Source organism: Belonocnema kinseyi, chromosome 7, assembly GCF_010883055.1.
Source record: "Belonocnema kinseyi isolate 2016_QV_RU_SX_M_011 chromosome 7, B_treatae_v1, whole genome shotgun sequence".
Lineage (NCBI taxonomy): Eukaryota > Metazoa > Arthropoda > Insecta > Hymenoptera > Cynipidae > Belonocnema > Belonocnema kinseyi.
The window spans coordinates 89,419,722-89,438,767 of NC_046663.1; the positions used below are offsets into that span (position 1 = coordinate 89,419,722).

Here is a 19,046-nt window from a genome sequence, read left to right on the forward strand (position 1 = left end):
CGCATACTTTGAATAAAATATTTGTTATCATTCTCTTGAAATAAATGTGTTTTTTTCTTGAAAAAATACCGGTTTCATATGTATACACCTGGTATAAATCATTTATACATCAATAATCGAAAGACCTGCAGATCATCAATTCTTCCAAAATTCATGATTCAATATTTTAAATTTGAAGAATTAAATTGAAAAACAACATTTATTCCAGTTCGAGCACCAGTTATCAGGGTTGTTATAGATCAGAGAATTCTGAAAAACAGGAAAAGTTCTCGAGAACGTCAAGGGAAAACCTAAAAGGATCAAAAAATTTTCGATAAAGTGAAGATCAAGTCTAGGGGTCATCCACAAATTGCTTAAGGTGTTTTTTTCTGAAATTGTCCAACCCCCATTCGAAGGTTCAAAATTTAAGTATTTTGTTAAGAAATTTTCTTTTTTGTAAAAAAATAATATTTTTGGATGGAAATTAATCGCTGGTTAAAAACTTAAGTATTTTTATGAAAATTCGTTTTTATTTGTTCAAAATAATTTTTTAAATTTAAATTGGATCTTTTTTAGTTGAAACGTCATGTATTTTATTGAAAATAAATTATTTGATTAAAAATTAATTTTGAGTAAAAAGATTTCTTACAAAAGATGTTTCAACAAACCTTATATAATTTTCTATAACTTTTTTCACTGAAAGTCTTTAAGATGAATTTATAGAAACATTTAAAAAATTTATATTATTGGTTTTCTAGGTGTGAGGTGGATCTTATACCTGATAGAAAAATTGATAACCGCCAAGGAAAATGAAAAGTTCTTTAGGGAAAAGTCAGGGAAAGTTAAGGAATTTTCAAATTAGGACTCTCTATCAACTCTGCATGTATATTCTTTTTGACATTATTCTGAGTCTTCGCTGTGAATTCAATTTTTTATTTTACAAATTGTTCCTAATGAGATCGAGCATTTGGAAGTAGGTTTTTGTTGCTTTTAAATATTTCAAATTAAAACACTGTTACCTTTTTCATATGAGAAAAATATTTTTGATATTCACAATATAACAATACAATATCTAGCATATTTGTTCGTGTCTTTGAGACGCATCGATCCACCTATTGCTGAACCTCTTATGACCCACCAGTACCGATTTATGAAGTTTCAAGAAAATAATTTATTATGCTTACATCAGACAAACTTTTTTGAAATTCAAAATACAATAGTAGGTATTTAAAGCATTTGATCGCTTCCTTAAGGCGCCTCGATTAAACTATTTTTGAACTTTAGATGACAAACCAATGCAGATTTGTTTTTAAAAACTTTTTGTATTCAGTTTACGTGAGAAAAACTTTGTATCTGACATGTTTGTTCGTGTCTTAGAGACATGTCCAATAACCTATTGATGAACTTTCTATGACCTCTTATTCTCTAGAAATACCGATTTATAAATTAGACAAATATATTGTTCATCTTGTTCACATCAGTAAGACTTTTTAACATTAGTAATGCAACAGTAATATGATATAATTGTTCACGTCTTCGAGACGTGTCGATTGCCCAAATCAATAATCTTTCATGGCCTACCATAAACTACCAATATCCTTTTTAGTTATTGTTTCTATGAAACAAAATTTTCTGTTAATTTTAAATATAACACCACTGTAATTCAGAAACATAAGCTTGAAAAATATTATAAGAATCCATTTTTTTCTTGTGTTAGAGAAAAAACTCGCTCTATAAAGGAAGAAAATTCATTTGTTACCTATGACGAAGAAAAATGCTCATACAATGAGCACGAATAGATACATCCATAATGGATATCTTCATAGTACTTCGCAACGGTATTGTAAAACTGATCTGAACTTTATTTTGTTTTTTTTTTGCAGGTAGAGAAAATTTCTGCATCATCGTCGTTGCCGAAGAAGAACGAGCCCCATGCAGCAGGGTCGTGGAAGTGTAACGAGCGCGTGTCGGTCGGTAGAGGAGAATCATTTTATGTAGCGAATGACCAGTAATTAAAAAAGAAGGGCGCGAAAAATAGTGCCAGTGATAAGATGAGCGGAAGGTTATTGATACGCGCACTGCCGTTGCTTTTGCTGGGTGTGGCGACACAATGGATGGAAACAAGTGGCCATGTGGCTTTGACGTTTCCACGACCTCGGAAATATGACCTCGACTTCCTGGACAATTCCAGAACACCTGGACCATGTGGCATGCCTCGAGGTGAGTTGAACTATGATTTACATACCATGTAAATAAATAAATAAAATGCTTAAAAATAAAACAATTTTATATTAAGGTCAGTATAAATCAGAAATATCAGAATCTGCAATGTTTCCTGTGATTTTAATAAAAAATTGTGAAATTAGACTGTTATATTGGAGACATTTGACATGTGGAGGATTTTTGAAAATTTTCCTAATTACGGGCGTAACGCCATGCTGAATTTTGGCATTGTTTTTTTAATTGAATTATTGATATTTCCAAAACGGAACAACGAATTTTTAATGAAACCTAGAGGTATTGTAGACAAAAGTATAAGCTATATAATATCATGATAAATAAAAAATTTTGTGTCAAAATTTTGACTAAAAATTCGAAAATATTTTTAAATTCAATTTTCGTCAATATTGCACCTTACTATTTTTTTTAGTTGGAATATACAAATTCTTTATAATTTAACATTTCATTGAAAAAAAGTGATGATGAATTCTTGATTATGAGATATCATTTAAGTTGGATCGTGCACTTTTTTGCCAAAAATCGCCCAACTGGTCTTTTCATAATGAATTTTGATCTTTTTTTTTTAGAAAAAGTCGTAAGTCTTCCAGGTTTAACGAGTAACTGCAATGAGAATCCGCAATGATTAGTTATTTGAAATTCTTAGCTTTTATACAATATACGACGCGATTACAATTACTTAAGAATAGCTTCTGTTTGTCAATGAGTTCAACCATTTTTTTAAAACAAATACATATTTGGATCATTGTTTCATGAATAAGCTTAACTTTTTGGGAATTAACTAAACATTTCTTGCCAAAGATTGCTTGCTGTCAATTTTCCAAGTTGCTAAAAATTGTTAATTGCTTAAACATATTTTATAGCCAAGTGCGTATTTCAACCATTTCTTCATGAATAAGCCTAATTTTTTTTACTAAATAAACCAGAAAGCCTCTGCGTGAAAAAGTATAAATGTGTGCTTTTGTAGATAAAATTTTTTATGTAACTTATTATTTTTCTCAATTTAAAAGTTCAAACAGTTACCAATTTTTCGCCATTTGAAAAACACGACAGCCAGTAATTTGGCAAGATATATCTAGTTAGTTATTGCATTGATTTATGACCAGATTTAATCAATTGAAAAGTCCTTACTAAAACCGTTTCACTGAAAAGTTAAAAATAAAAGTTGAATCTTTGTTATTAAATAACAAATTTTGTTTTAGACGGAGTGAAATATCTGTAATTACTCATTATACCTAGATGACTACAGGTGGAAAACGCCAACATACCTTATTATTCTTCATATTGTTAAATATTATACATGAAATCTAATGCTCTTTCATTAACAAGAGTAATTTTAAACGAATAAAATTGTTCAAATAATGTAAATCTTATTTCAAATCTATACCCATTTCCGGTATAAATCGCCAAGAAAAGCGAAAATTGTGAATTCAATGACTAAATAAAAATCTAAAAAATCTTATGACTTAAACAAAATTTTAAATACAAATTTTTAACGAAAAGCAGTGACATAAAACAAATTCAAAATTTCAAAATTGTAAATCTTTATTGAATTCTTAATTAATTTTCATTTTCATTTAATTTTCAAATTTAGGTTATAAAACAAGTTCAAGTGAAGAATAACCAATCAGGTATTTAACAACAATGATTGTGAGATTTTTGAAACTTTTTTTTAGACAAGAAAATAAAATAAAATTATATTTATCAATTCAATCAGATAAAATAAGATATATTTTCTTTATGATTGGGCGCGATTTTCTTACAGTCCTTCGCAAATTAATCGTAGCTTTAAAAAAGGGGGAAAAATTGATCAAATTCTCAAATATAGAGATTATACGAGATTTCAAGAAAAATCGGGAAAAGGAGAAATAGTGTCTGACTCTGATCTCTAGGAAAAGTGTTAATGAGAATGAGATGAATATAGAAAATGAAGATTCATCGGTGAAGAAAATTGTTCGTTTATCTTTTCGAGGCCAAAACTAATTTGCGAGAGAGTGACAATTTTCGCATAGTAGGCAACATATAATAGAGATAATTTGTTCGCAACTCGATTCGCAACTTGGCCGTTAAATTCTCATGGTCAGTTTTCAAAAACAAAATCTTTCGATCTCACCTTGCCTCGAAACTATCCTTTAAACGTAACTGCAATTTTCTTACAGACTCTATGCATTTTATGCCTTGGCAGTTACACGATTTATTAACTCGTGAAATAAGTGCTTTTTAAAAAAAATGGGTTCAGTTTTCTGAAGGATAATGAAGACTTTTATTGCAAACCTTAGGCACGGGGAACATTTGCAAAATTTTTATGGTTAACGATTTGTCCTTGAATGAAAAAGGAGTTTCAAAAAATCAAGAAAGAGAACGAAAACAAAAGTTTTTTTTCATATATAAAGACAATTTAGATAAAAGTGTAATAAAATGGGTTTCGTTTAAAAACTGTAGCTTCGGTAGATTACGAATAACGAACAAATTCAAACTTCCATCTTCTTTTGAAGAACCATGGAACCAGGACTTCCAACTTTGTATTCCAAGTATGATAATCTTCCGATTTGAATGCTTCCAAATTTAAATTGCTGTCAGTTCTATTCGTTTTTAAATCCAGGCTGAGGTAGATTTTTGACTCGTTATTTTAAAAAAGCTGGATCAGTAAATCGGAAAAATTTTTTATTATTAAGTCCTCAAAAAACATTTTCGTTTACGGAAACTACGATGTTTATACGTTTTCAAATTTAAATACTGTAAAGTTTAGGTACTATTCTATTCAGACTGTCAAATAGTTGAAAATTCAACTTATAAAGTATAAATTTTCAACCAAAAAGGAAATAGTTACATTTTCAGACACAATAATTTTCCACAAAGAAATATGCTTTTGCAACAAAATAATTCAATGATTCTATAATTATCTAAAGTTTCCAACAAAATTACGAATTTCTATCAAAAAAGTTAATTTCCTACCGAATGTTCCATTTTTATGTAGTTTTTTATGAAGAATAAAAAATGGATTCTTCAAGATAAATGTAATAGTTAATATTTCAACTCAAAAATATTTAAATCATAAATGAATAATAGTTTAATTCAACAATAAAAACGACTTTCAACAAAATAGTAGAATTCTTAAACAAAACAGACAATTTGCGATCCCACAGACGAATTTTCAACCAAAAAGGATGCCATTTCAAAGAAGAAGATTAATTTTCTACCAAAGAAGACGAATTTTTAACAAAATACATGAAGTTTAAACCATAGAAGAACAATTATCAACTTAAAATATCAGTATTCAACTGAGAATGAAATAGTAATATTGTCAGTTGAAAACATTAGTTGCCAATTAAAAAAAAAGAGTTTTGAGTAAATAGAATTTTCAACCAAAAAGTTGTTTTTTTTTCAAGCAAAAATACAGATTTTTAACAAAGTAGTTCTTTCAAAATAATGAATTCTCAACAAAATAATGAAACCTTAAACCAAATTGTTGTTTTTTTATCAATAAAGATTATTATTTTTTTACCAAGAAATACAAGTTATAAACAATACAATGGGTAATTTTTTAACTGAAGTATTTTAATTTTCAGCAAACATGTAATAGGTAAATTTTCAATTTATAACATTGGTTTTCAAACGAAAATTAAACGATTTTTTAACAAATTAGTTACACTTTTAACTAAATCATTACATTTCCAAACAAAAGCCGAATTTGTAATTAAAACAAATGAATTTCGAACCAAAAATGTAATGATAGATTTTTCATAAAACAAAATTAATTTTTAACCAAGAATAGTTGGATTTTCATTGAATTCTATTAATATAGTTCACAGTTAAGGAAAAACTTTACTGTCACAGGAAAATATTTCGCAAAATTTGCAAATTCTTGTTAAAATTCTTTATCAGAAAACGTAGTAAACAATATTTTCAAATGTAAAAAAATGTTTAAAGACTTTCAATTAAAATTAATATTATACTAGTATTAAATAGTTTTAACTCATTCATTGTTCGACTGACGGTTATATAAAATTTCATTCATATTTTGTCTTTCAAAATAAGAGGTGTCAGTTTCAGTGCGTCATAACATTTTAAGGTTTGAAGGGGTTGGGGTCTGAGGGGTCACATGAGAAAGGAACGTTCCCATTTTGGGACTTCTGAGGTCGAATTATGTCATTATATGTCAAAAAATAAAGTTCGGAAAATTTTAGCCTCACAAGCTTCCTTTATGGGGAAGCAATTATGATTTAGTTTATTGCTGAGAAGAGAAAACCCAAGTTTCGAAATCTGCGGAAGTTTCTTGAAGATCTAGATTTCATTTTTACCTTTTCCCGTTTTGCCACCGGAAATCCAGTGGGGTTTCCGTCTTCGGACAAAGACAAGCTACAGATCATACTCAGGTTTGCCAAGTGCATATTCACGTAATCGCGGCCTCTGTACCTACTTGCGTCAAAGAACGCTCTCGGGTTCTATGGGAAAACAACATTAAACATAGACAAGGTGGGGACTTAGATTCAAAGCGACTTTCACCATTGGGAGCGCGAAGAACCTCGGTACTTGGGCATTACCCTCCTTGGAGTGGCTTTCGTCAGAATCGTCTCATTACAAGGCATTCTGAATTTATTCTTTGATCCGCAATATCCCCTTAATACTCTTTTCATATTCTTCAATCAGAATGATCCAAACTTTATTTCAAATTGAAAGTTTCATGTTCAAAAGGATCCAAAACTACCCTCTTAAAATAAACCAGTGACACCTTATTGGTTGAAACAATTCAGAAGTGCGTCAATGCTTTAATCAGAAAGGTTTACTGGTTACTCAGTATCAGTAGTCATCTTGTCGTACGTGTTGGCCATCAGCTGGTTAGATATGACATCATTCATCACGTGTGTGCTAACTTTTGCAAAATTATCTTTTAAAACCCTCACTTTCCTTTCAGAAAAAAATGCGGGCTGGGCTGCAATTTAATAGGATATAATACATTGCACCTAACTATGGGAAGGCCCGTAATTACGTGAACGTGTAGCTCCGTTTAAAAGCATACCCAAGTGGGCAGGTGCCTCCCCACTCTCAAGCGAAAGATATTATATTCCCAACTTATTGCAGCCAGGCCCGACATATTTCTACGACAAACAGTAGTAAACACACTAGCATATTCATTAACGCTGCTTTACTTGAGTCACTTACTGGTTCATCCAGTGAAAGTCAGAGAATCACTGGTTCACCAGTGATAATTTATAATACTGATTTAACGAACAACAATTTCATTGGTTCAGTTTAGGAGACCAAATTTAAGGAATATGGCTTATAGTTCAAATGTCTGATCATAAATTCTTTTTCCACTTTCGAACCTGCAGATTAATAATTCAAGGATCCCGGGGCATAAGGACGTATATGTCAAATTTCGGAAATAAATCTTATTGCCTTAAACTAATCTTTTGATCTAACTCATATCTCTGTAGAAGATTATGGTCTAGATCGACTTAGAAGTGGGTCAAAATCCATGTTTGTTTTTATTTCATTAGGTAATTACATCTTTTTGCCTGTCATTTTCACAATCAAATAGAGCTAAGTCATAGGTCGACAGTACTTTATTGTTTTGTTTTCTTTGATAAAAAAGGTTATGAAACACTTTGTGTGTCAGTATTTTTCTTTTTTTGGCGACACGCCACACTATTCGCGGGGTTTTCTCGGAGGTGCTTGCCCCTTTTTTGGTTCATAAAGTTAAGTAATGACTCGAAAGCACTTATTCGTTTTTTTTTTTTTTAATGATAAAGACAGTTATGCAGCTTTTTCTGTGTCGTTTCATGCATCCTCTAGGATTCGCCGAATCTTTAAAAATAAATTTTCTAGCATATGGTCGCTTCTTTCGCGGTCTTCCTTTCATGATTCGATAGAGATAAGTAATAGCTCAAAAGTAGTTTTTGATTGAAAAAAACCGAATGCATTAAAATTGGACAGTTTTTTGTATCCTGTAAAATTCAACTTTGTGCACTAACCCTTAAAGTAAATTAAAATACTTTTCCCATTAAAATCTATTAAAGATTGTTTGATATCTTTTAAAATACCCTTAAATCTTTACTATCCTTTGAAAATCCCTTAAACATTTCGAAATCATTTACAGATTCCTTGTAAACTGTTAAAATATCCTAAAATTGATTAAATTCTTTAAAATCTTTGGAAATACAGGGATTTCAGGGATTTACAGGGATTCTGTATATTGACTTGATCATTTGACGTTAAATATGATTTTAATCTCATTTAAATTTCTTAAATTTTTACTTAGAATCCATCATAATATGATAAAATTCCTTGGCATCATTTTGAATTTCCTTAAACCCTATAGACCCTATAAAATCATTCAAATTCTTCCGAAATTCCAGGAAATTCTGTAAAGCGACATGAAATTTCCTTACATCCCTGAATATTATTAAAATCCTTTGACATACCTTGAAATCGATTAAAATACCATAAAATCATATAAATCCCCTCAAATTCTTGAAATACAAAGTTCCTCGAAATCATTTAAAATTGCCTAAAATCTATCAAATTCTTCAAAGCCTTCATGAATACAAAATATTAAAAAAATTTAATCAATTAATAGAATACTCGTACTGCGAAATCCAATACAATATTCTAAAATCTCTTGAAATCTTTTTAAATGTTCTGAAACCCTGTAGGTCCTATATCATATATCCCAAATTGTAGGCAATTCTTTAAAACCACATGCAATTTTGTTAAATCCCCCAATATAATTAAAATCCATCAAAATTCCTTTGAATCTTTCTAATCTCTTAAAGATTCTTTGGGATCAGTTAAAATACCCTTGAATATTACAAATCCTTCGAAAATTTTTTTAATCTCTTGAAAATTTCTGGAAATCCTTGGAAAGGTTTCATTATCACTTTCTTGTTAATACGTTCCAGCTACTACAATCATTATACAGAAACTGTAGTACAGTTACAGTGTTCACATTTAACAAAACAGTAAAATAATGTAAATCTCAAAAAATTAAGGAAACTGCCAGGTTTCTCTTTTATATTTTATTTGAAAACTCATTTTTTAAGTTATTCAATATTGTACGGGAATCTTTATAAACAATATCAGTCAGCGGGCGGACTGAATTTCCCAATTTCCTAAGGCATACTATATATATATATTATTTTTAATAATTATTATCCCCTGCAATTTGAAAAAAAACTGATGTGAAATAACATATTCTCGTTAACAGAAAAGAAACGAACTCTTGAATCGTCTGGATTGTTCTGGTTTATGATGTTTAATTTATCCATTCTAATAATAGACGCTTATCGTGCATGGTAGGTAAATTAAAAGACACCTGAATAACTTTTGCAACATTTCTTAAAGTCAAATACAAATGATCTAAAACGCTCATGCGATAATGAATCATCCATAAAGTTTTTTTCTTCATATGTGGGTAAATTCAAGAAGTTTATTGGTCCACGTAAAAAATATTTTTTTAAATTCTAAAAATTCGGTCGCAAAACATTGTGTCTGATAAACAAAAGTTGTATGCAACTAACGAAATTAGTTTAAAGATTAAACATTTAAAACATTTCTTGTAATCGTTTTGAGTATCCTAAAATATTTTTAAAATATTTTAATCTTTTAAAAAACACATTAAGATAGTATGAAATCTTTTCAGATATTATAAAATATAATAAAATTGCGTGAAATTACATGGAATCTAATGATATTCATTGAAATTCTTTAAAATATTTAAAGTCTTATGAAATTCTTTATGGTGCTGGGAAATTCAATTTAAAAACTTATGGAGGGCCTTTCAAAACCCTTTAAATGATTAAAATCCTTGAAAATTTGATAAGGACCCTTGAAGTTTCTTAAAAATACTTTGAAGTATATTAAAATTTTCTGAACCCCTTTAAATCTTTTAAAATATCCTTAAATCTTGTAAATACTGTATAAAATCCTGCAAAATTCTCCGAAATTCAAGGAAATTCATTAAAACCGCATGTAAAATTTTAACTCCTGTAAAATAATTGAAAATCCCTCCAAATATTTGAAGGTCTACGAAAATCTTTAATTCTTCTGAAATTCTTTAAAATTTATGTCTATTAAAATTCCATAAAAATCCTTGGACATTTGTGAAGTTCAACAGAATTATTAAAAAATTCTATGAAATACGTTAAAATCATTAGAAAGATTGAGAAATTCTTTCCAAACCCATTATTATTTTTTTTTATTTCATAAAATCTCATGAAATTTTAAAAATAATATCAATTCCTAATCCGCTTCTTTAAATAACATATACACACTATAGGTGCGATAAAATCATTGAAAAAAGAAATTTATGCTGCTAATTATTTGTTTGATTAATCCTACTATCTAATTGTTATTTTGCCTTTAAAATATCGTAAACGGTTTACACTAAAATATTCTCGTTAAATACAAAAATTAGAATTATAAAATAAGAGCGTCGTTCCTAATCTCGAAATTTTTTTTATATGTACCATAATTAATGTGAGTAGAAAAAAGATGTTTTTTATCACATACTTTTTTCCATTTAATTCAAAGTCCAACTCATTTCCTAAAATTGGGAAGTATCTTACTAACTAGAAACTTGATTTGTTGCCAGTGCCGCTTAAACTCACCTTCAGACTGAAAGCGTTCAAAACACTCATGCAAATACATTTTTTCATGAAATTTCAACATTCTCCTATAATTAGTGGACAGCTCCAGGGCTTAGCAGACATGGTCCGCAAATGAAACGTTTGCAGGCCTCGGGCGTTTCTGACCAGGCCCTCAAGTACATTACTGGTTATGAATTTCATTGAAAAAGACTCGTTTAGTTTCATTTTATAACCCTTTACACAAACCGAACATGCGAAATAAATTTTTTCTTTACCCTATAATGACTCTAAACTTGGAGGAATTAAAATCAAATTACAAGTTTTTTTGGCAAAATAAAAGTTAAAATGCAGATGACTTTTTCATCACAAAATATAAATTTTTATTTCAAAAGGATGATTTTTCAACAAAATAAATGAATTTTCTACCAAATGGTAGCATTTCCAACTAAAAAATATCATGTTTTAACTAAAACTGGAATAATTCAATTTTCAGTTTTAAAAAATTACTTTTAAAGAACGAATTATCAACCAGTTGAATTTTCAACCCGAAAATATAAATTTTTAACATAAAACTTCATTTGAAACCAAAAAGGATGAATTTTCAACCAAGGAGTATAATTTTTCACCAAGAAAGGCAAATTTTTAACAAACACTCAATTTTGAATACCCAATAGATGAATTTTCAACAAAATAGTAAAGTTTTTTGTACATATTACTTTGAAAAGATAATTTTCAACTAGTTGAATTTAAATAAAAAAAGACAAAATTTCAATAATATAGTTGAATGCTCAATAAAAATGATGAATTTTCAACGAAATAGTTGAATTTTCTACCAGATAAGTTGAATTTTTAACAAAAAAGTTCATTTACAGCCAAGTGAGATAAATTTTCAACCAAGAAAGATGAATTTTTAACCCAGAAGAAAGAATTTTCTACTATTAAAGATAGATTTTGGATCCAAAAGGACGAATTTTACAGAAAATTCATACATTTTAAACCAAATATAGTAGATAATAATAGATAATTTTTCAACAAATAAGATTAATTTTTTAACTAAATAAATAAGCTCTTGAAAAATACATGACATTTCTACCAAATATATGTATTGGCAAGAAAATAGTTAAATTTTCAAGCTAAGAAGTCGAGTGTTTCTGAAAACAGTTGACTTTTAAACCAGAAAAAAAATTTCAACAAGAAAGAAAATTTTTAGTTGTTTAATTTTCCGTTAAAAAAGATCAATTTTCAACCAAAAATGGAATCCTTAAATATTAAGTTAAAACCTAGTTTTCAACAAAAAGAAGTAAAATTGACAACTAATTGAAATTAACTCAAGCAGACGAATTTTTTACAAACTAGTTGAATTTTTAAACAAAATGGTGGGTTTTCAACAAACAAGATTAATTTTCTACCAAAAAGTTGAATTTTGAACTTCTAGAAGATAAATTTAACACAGAAAATGGAAGTTAAGTTTTGAAATAAAAAATTAATTCTCCACACAAAAAAAGAATTTCCAACAAAACAGTTAAATTTTTTAATAAACAGCTTAGTTTTTAAGCAAGAATAGGACTGTTTAATAAATTTAACAAATTTCCAAGCCAAAAAAAACGAATTTTCTACAAACGAGTTAATTTATGGCCAAATTATTAAATTTTTAACCAAAAAAGTTAATTCTAAACGAAACGTATAATAGTTAATATTTTTGTTTAAAAATATTTGAATATAATGTAATAGTGAAAACATAATTGTTGCATTAAAAAATAGCTTTTAATCACGAATGTTTAGGTTTTTTATTGAATTATATTAATTCAGTTGAAATTTAAGCGCACGGAAAACAAAAAACAATGTTCTCGGGTTTTGAAAAATGTCTGCATAATTTAATTAAAAGTACCTTCATAATAATGTCGCCGCAGAAAGTTTTGTAACAAAAATTATCCATCGCAATGCTATCAGTGAAAATTGAATTAAAGTGATCTTTCGGGAATAAAAGTCACTCAGAATAGTTTTGAGTTTAATGAGGTAAGGTGCGTGCCACAATCTTAGAAAAAAGCGTAGAAAAAAGGGTTGCTGGGAAATAGAATAGACCTCGGAATGGATCCTTTTTTCTACACATTTTTCTAATATTTTGCCACCCTCCTTGCCTAATTGAACGCAAGATTATTCTGGGTGACTTTTATCCCCGTTATATAATTTTTATTCAGTATTCATTGATAGCATAACAATTGAGTTTACATTAAACTACATTTTAAGCAGTATTGGGTAAGTTACTTTTCTTGAGTTACTAGTTACAAGGTACGTTACTGAACGAAAAAAGGCAACAAGTTATTAAGACGATAATTCATAAAAACCTGATTTAAAAAAAAATAGGCTCTAGTTAAAAAAATAAACAATACACAATATATTTCGACAAGTGAACTACAATATGTAGTCAGACTAAAATTCAAATTATTAAAGCGTGTCCATTTTTATTATTATTGATTAATTACTTGTTTTATTGATTTTATTTTTATCAGTCTTTAAAAATGATTCTTTTATGCAAATCATAACTTTCGACTGATAAATCAGTTGAACAATACTAAATGTTTCAAATTTTGGACAAAACACCTTTGGTATGATTCAATTTGAAACTCTTTAAATTCATTACAATTCAAGTAAAAATATAGCAGTTTAAAAAAAGTAGATAACTTTTAAAGAAACTAGTTGAATTTTTAAGTCAAAAGGATGAATATTTAACAACAAAATTGATTTTAAACCAACTAATTTAATATTTTACCAAAAAAGAAAACAATTTCAAACAAAACAATTAAATTTTCAACTAAAATTATGAATCTTTAACCAAGTCGTAACATTTTCAACAGAAAAGACAACAAAATTCTTACAAAATAGCTGAACACTTTTGATATAAAACTCAAAAAAGCATAATTTCGTTCCAAAACCTTAACAGATTCGTCTAATCGACGCTATATAACATTCTATTTATATTTCGTATTTAAAAATAGGGGGGGAGGGGTTCAGCTTGATTGCCACGTGACATTTTGAGGTGTGGGGGGGTCCCAAAATATCACAAACTGTTGCAAAACTTTAAATAAAAAATCACTCAAAATACCATCACGTAATATGTGGAACTCTAGTAGCATTATATAAAGATTCGGATTGATTTTGTATTACACTTTTTTTAATGAAAGTCTAAACTCTTAGTCTATATTTATGAGCTCAGGGGACTTTGGAAAGTTTAACATTTGTTACACCTATGAGAATCTAAACCGGAAATGATATAGGTTAACATCAAAACTCGTGTTTCAAAACGAGCAATTGCTTCAGTTCACACGTGATAACTAAGCGCGAAGAGCAAATTTAAATAAAAACTAAGAGTGTAATTAATACCTTATAATCCTTAAAATCCCTTAAAATACCTTAAAATCCCTTGAAATATGTTGAAATACTTTCAAATCACTTGAAAACTTGAAATCTTGTTTACTGTGAAAATATTAAATATTGTTGATACACTGAGCAAAAAATATAAAATCTTATGTAAGAAGGGGAGGGGTAACAATATTCAGAATCCTTGCAATAGGGGGGGGAGGGGTAACAATATTCAGAATCCTTGCAATAGGGGGGGGGGGAGGCTCTGAAGTGTAAACAAATAATCCTTACGTAATTAATGGACGTTCCCTTAATTCTTAGTGATCCCATGAAAAATAATACAGACAATTTTTGGCCTTATCTACTTGTCTGAAAAAAACTGACTGTAAACACTCTTGGATGTCATTTATCATCTTATTGTAAATGCATCAAGAAGAAAACTTATTATAAATTTTACATAAACTATCTTTTAAAAACAGCTTTCTCTAATCCTCACAGGTGAAGATGATGCGAATTTAATTCAATTTCGTAATTAATTATTTATTTCCTGCAAGAAGGGATTAAGTTGGAAATTAAAGCCAACGTCTTTATTTTCCTACATTCTCCTTTTTTAGTATTAAACAATAATATTTAATTTTTGTATCAGAATTATTTTTTGGTTACAAATGCCATGGTTTGGTTGAAAATTAATCTGTTTTGGTTCAAGATTCAGCACTTTAATTTGAAAATTCAAGATTTGGTTTCAAATTAACTTTTTTTTGTAGAAAATTACACTTTTTGTTTAGAAAATACAACTGCTTTAAAAGAAAAATTCAGCAATTTTTCATGAAAATTAACTTCTTTTATTGAAATATAATATTTTTAGATTAAAAATGTAATTGTTTTATAGAAAATTCGTGTTCTCGGTTTGAGAATTCATTTATTGTCGTAAAAAGATAATATTGTTTAGAAAAAAAAAATATTTCGTTGAAACTTTTTATATTTCCTTGAAATTTTGCCTTTTTTCGCAGCAAATTAATCTTCTTTGTTGAAAATTCATATTTCTGGTTAAAAAATTCAACTGTTTTATAGAAAATTCGTCTCTTTGGCTTCAAAATTCAACAATTTGCTTTCATTTTTTGCTTTTTTGATGGAAAACTCAGCTTGTTGAAAATTAGTTTTTTTAACTAAAAAATCCTATATTTTCTTAAAAAGTCATCTTTCTTGGTTAAAAAACGTTTTTGTTGAAAACTCTACTGTGTTCTAAGAAATTCGTCATTTTCGTTTGAAAATTAAACTATTTGTTTGTAAAGGTAACTGTTTCTAGTTGAAATAAAATTTTTGTTCATTGGAAATTCTTCTTTTTATGTTGAACATTGAACTATTTGGTTTAAAAATTATCTATTTTGCTGAAAAATGATTTTTTTAACAGAATGTTCGTCTTTTTGGATTAAAAATGTTTTGTTGTAAATTACACTGTCCTCTAAAACGTTCAGCTTTTTTGCTTGAAGATTCAACTATTTAGTTATAAATTTAACTGTTTTTGTCCAATTTTCTTTGCTGGTTGACAATTTAACTGTTTGGTTAAAAATTAAACTATCTGGTTAAGAATTTATTTATCTTGTTGAAAATTAAAATATTTTGTTAGAGTCATATTCTTTAATTGACTGTTCAACGGTTTTCTGAAAAAATCTTATTTTTTATAGAAATTCTTTCTTTTGTATTAATTATTCATATTTTATGGTACAAAAATCATCGGTTTTGGTTGTAATTTTATCTTTCATGGATTTTGGCTTAAAAATTCAAAGATTTGGAAAAAAATTCAACTATTTGGTTGAAAATTAAGTTTTTTGTCGAGAATTCTTCGGTTCTGGTTTAAAAGTCAATTTTTTTCTAAAACTTGTTAAGATGAAAACTGGAGGTAGAAAATTCAACTATTTTGCTAAAAATTCAGTATATTTAGATTTGAAATTGTGTGAATTTAAAGATTTTGATATTAAGTTTAATATGGTATCTACATTCATGTTATTTAAAAGAATGCATTCCCCTATTAATTCCCTATTGTCCTAAAAAATCACGCAGTTTCTCTATTTTGAGAGTATCTTGGTTTGTTAGGTCTGACATAAAAAAATGGTAGTCCACTTAGACTCTATATATGTTGATTTCCTAAATCATGAAGACCACAAGGAGTTATTGTGTCTATTAAAAAAGACATAATGTACAATCCTGATTGCCATAAAGGGAAAAGCGATACTTCGATTAATATCGGTTATTGCTAGAAAGTACAACAAATTGGCAAGATGAGGAAAATTGTTGTGATTTTTGTAAGACAGAATTTCAATTACGAAGCGAGGAATTGATTCTTTTAACAATCCCAGGTTATAATGAACACTCTTCTATGATGCTTACACTTTCTCCGTTTGCCTTGGCTTTGTAAATCTTTAAGTAAAAGTAAAGTAAATTTAATGATTATATTCAAATGAACTATTAAAGGCGTCAGTTTATGATTGCAGATATTCATACACATAATTAAAATTTCAATCTCAAGAATTAATCTCGACATTATTTGTGAAGATGTTACAAAGAAAATAGTTCACGTTATATTCTGAAAAGAATAGCATTATCTTAATTATGAAATAGGTTAATACTTTAAGTTGCGCTATGAGAAAAAATGCAATTTTTTCCAGTTTTATGAAGTAAGAAGAATGATATAGTAATAATTATACCGATATACAAAGAGTTTGAATAAATAATTGCTATTTCATTTACAATTTGTCATATTGTTGTTTCCGGATTATATTTAATTGTAATTATATAACTTGAAGTTACCCGTATGCTTCTGATTCGAAAAGTAGATAATAATATGTTGAATAATACTAATTAACGAGTGTTGGAAATTTACTGTGGGAAGGTTAACTTTCTCGAATTGTTTCTCATTTTTTGGAAGATTTGTTTATAACAAGTTAGTGTATTCCAAGCACAACTTTATTTATGATTTTCGATTCTTATCTTATAAAATAGGGGCATTGACGGTCAAAAAAGGCTTTTAATTTTTAAGGTCTTCAAATTTTGTCTACGAATTTAAAATCATTGAAGTATAAATTTTTTTATCGAAATATTTTTGAAGTAGTAGTAATTTTTTCAGTTCAGGAAACTATAAATTTTAGATTTTTTTATCTGAAGGACCACTTTTTAAAAATAGACTGAATCAAATGCAAACTTGAATCTTAGGAAACATTTCCGTTTTTCCTTTTCTTCTGAATTTTCTGGAATTTTGAAAATCGGAATTTTTTTTATTCTTAAAATTCTTTTCTCAGAGATCAAATTCAAGTTGTGTGGTTTCTTTAATAATAAAGACTACAATTATGTAGTAAAATTTTTGACAAAATGTTTTAAAAATAAAAAGAGGATTCTATTCTAAACCATTTCAATATATTAAATAGAAATTAAATTCAATGTCGAAATAGTGTTGTTTCGCGATTTGAGATAAAATAATTTGTTAACACATAATTCAAATCTGAATCGGAGGTGCGTTATAATTTTTTTTGTTTCTTGTCGTTCAACTGAAAAAAATTACTAAAAATTGAAGGCTTTTAAACACTTATTCAAATTGGTGTCACGTGGGTGTCATGTGACTCAGAGGTTCTCATAATTATCTATCATTGTGGCGATACAAAACTCATGATAAAGAGGTTAGGCACGGTCTGCTTTCAATTCTGACTATTTTGATTTTATAGCTTTATTTGACATTTTTTGAAATTTTCCTTTGACATTTTTTTAAAACAATATTTTGCGACTTCTATTTTCGATGTGCACATAACCAAAACAAAATACCGGCACAGAAAATGATATTTGAGAATCACTGACACGTGAGCTGTGATTTTTGGAAAATTCGGCCCCTTTGACGTCCAAGGGGTGGGACCCGTTCATTTTTCGGAAAGGATAAAAATTAAGAAAGGTAAAATTCCGTCTTTTTGCTATTATTAGGCTTTACCATTATGTATTATAACCCATTTTGAAATTTCACCCTTCTTAATTTTTACCGTTCCGAAAAATGAACGGGTCCCCAAGGGGTCACATCATGATAGAAAATTCATAGTTCAACATCAAATTAAAAATAGTAAACAATATGTCTAAAATATTTTATGGGCGTTTTTATGATTTGAATTTTATATACTATAAGATCATTTATTGGAAAAATTCTATCTGACTTTGGAAACCACCCTATTAAATCTTTTTTTTTGTTACTACTACTACTACTACTGCTACTACTACTACTACTACTACTACTACTACTACTACTACTACTACTACTACTACTACTACTACTAGTTTAAAAATTAATCTTTTTTGGTTAAGAATTCGACTATTTTCAAGAAAATTCGTGTTTTTGAATGAATTCAACTATTTTTATATGAAATTAAAATCATTTTCAATTGAAATAGCAATTATTACATTTTTCGTTAAGAATTGATCTTTTTGGGTTGAAAATTAAACTGCTTGGTTAAAAGTTCAACTAATCTGTTAAAAATTAATTTTTGTAACTTAAGATTCATCACTTCACTTGAAAAAATTTATCTTTTTGGTTGATAATGTTTATTCAAAATTTATCTATTTGCCAGAAAATTAATCTTCTTGATTACGGATTGAAATATGTTACTGAAAATTCCTCTTTTTTATGAATTCAACTGATTTGAGGAAAAAATAACTTTGATTACAAAATCAAATTTTAGAATAACTACTTATTTTTCAATTCAATTTCGTTTTTTTAAATATATAAAGATAATTTCCTAGATTTTTTTTAATTCGAAAAGATTCTTGAAGATTTGAGATACGTTAAGTCAAATTAAAAAAAAAGAGTTGAATCCTCAACAAAAAAGGTTCATTTTTAACGATTTGAGT

The 19,046-nt window shown here is 28.1% G+C and overlaps 1 protein-coding gene across 7 annotated transcripts in view; it reads left to right on the forward strand.

Moving 5' to 3' along the window:
• LOC117176022 overlaps nucleotides 1-19,046 on the forward strand; it is a 95,987-nt gene that overhangs the window by 13,712 nt on the left and 63,229 nt on the right. For all 7 annotated transcript variants that reach the window (XM_033365979.1, XM_033365981.1, XM_033365980.1 and 4 more), the window contains exon 2: nucleotides 1,863-2,199. In XM_033365979.1, the coding sequence (XP_033221870.1) occupies nucleotides 2,031-2,199 (169 nt within the window). In that variant the 5' untranslated portion in view covers nucleotides 1,863-2,030. The remainder of the gene's footprint in view (nucleotides 1-1,862; nucleotides 2,200-19,046) is intronic.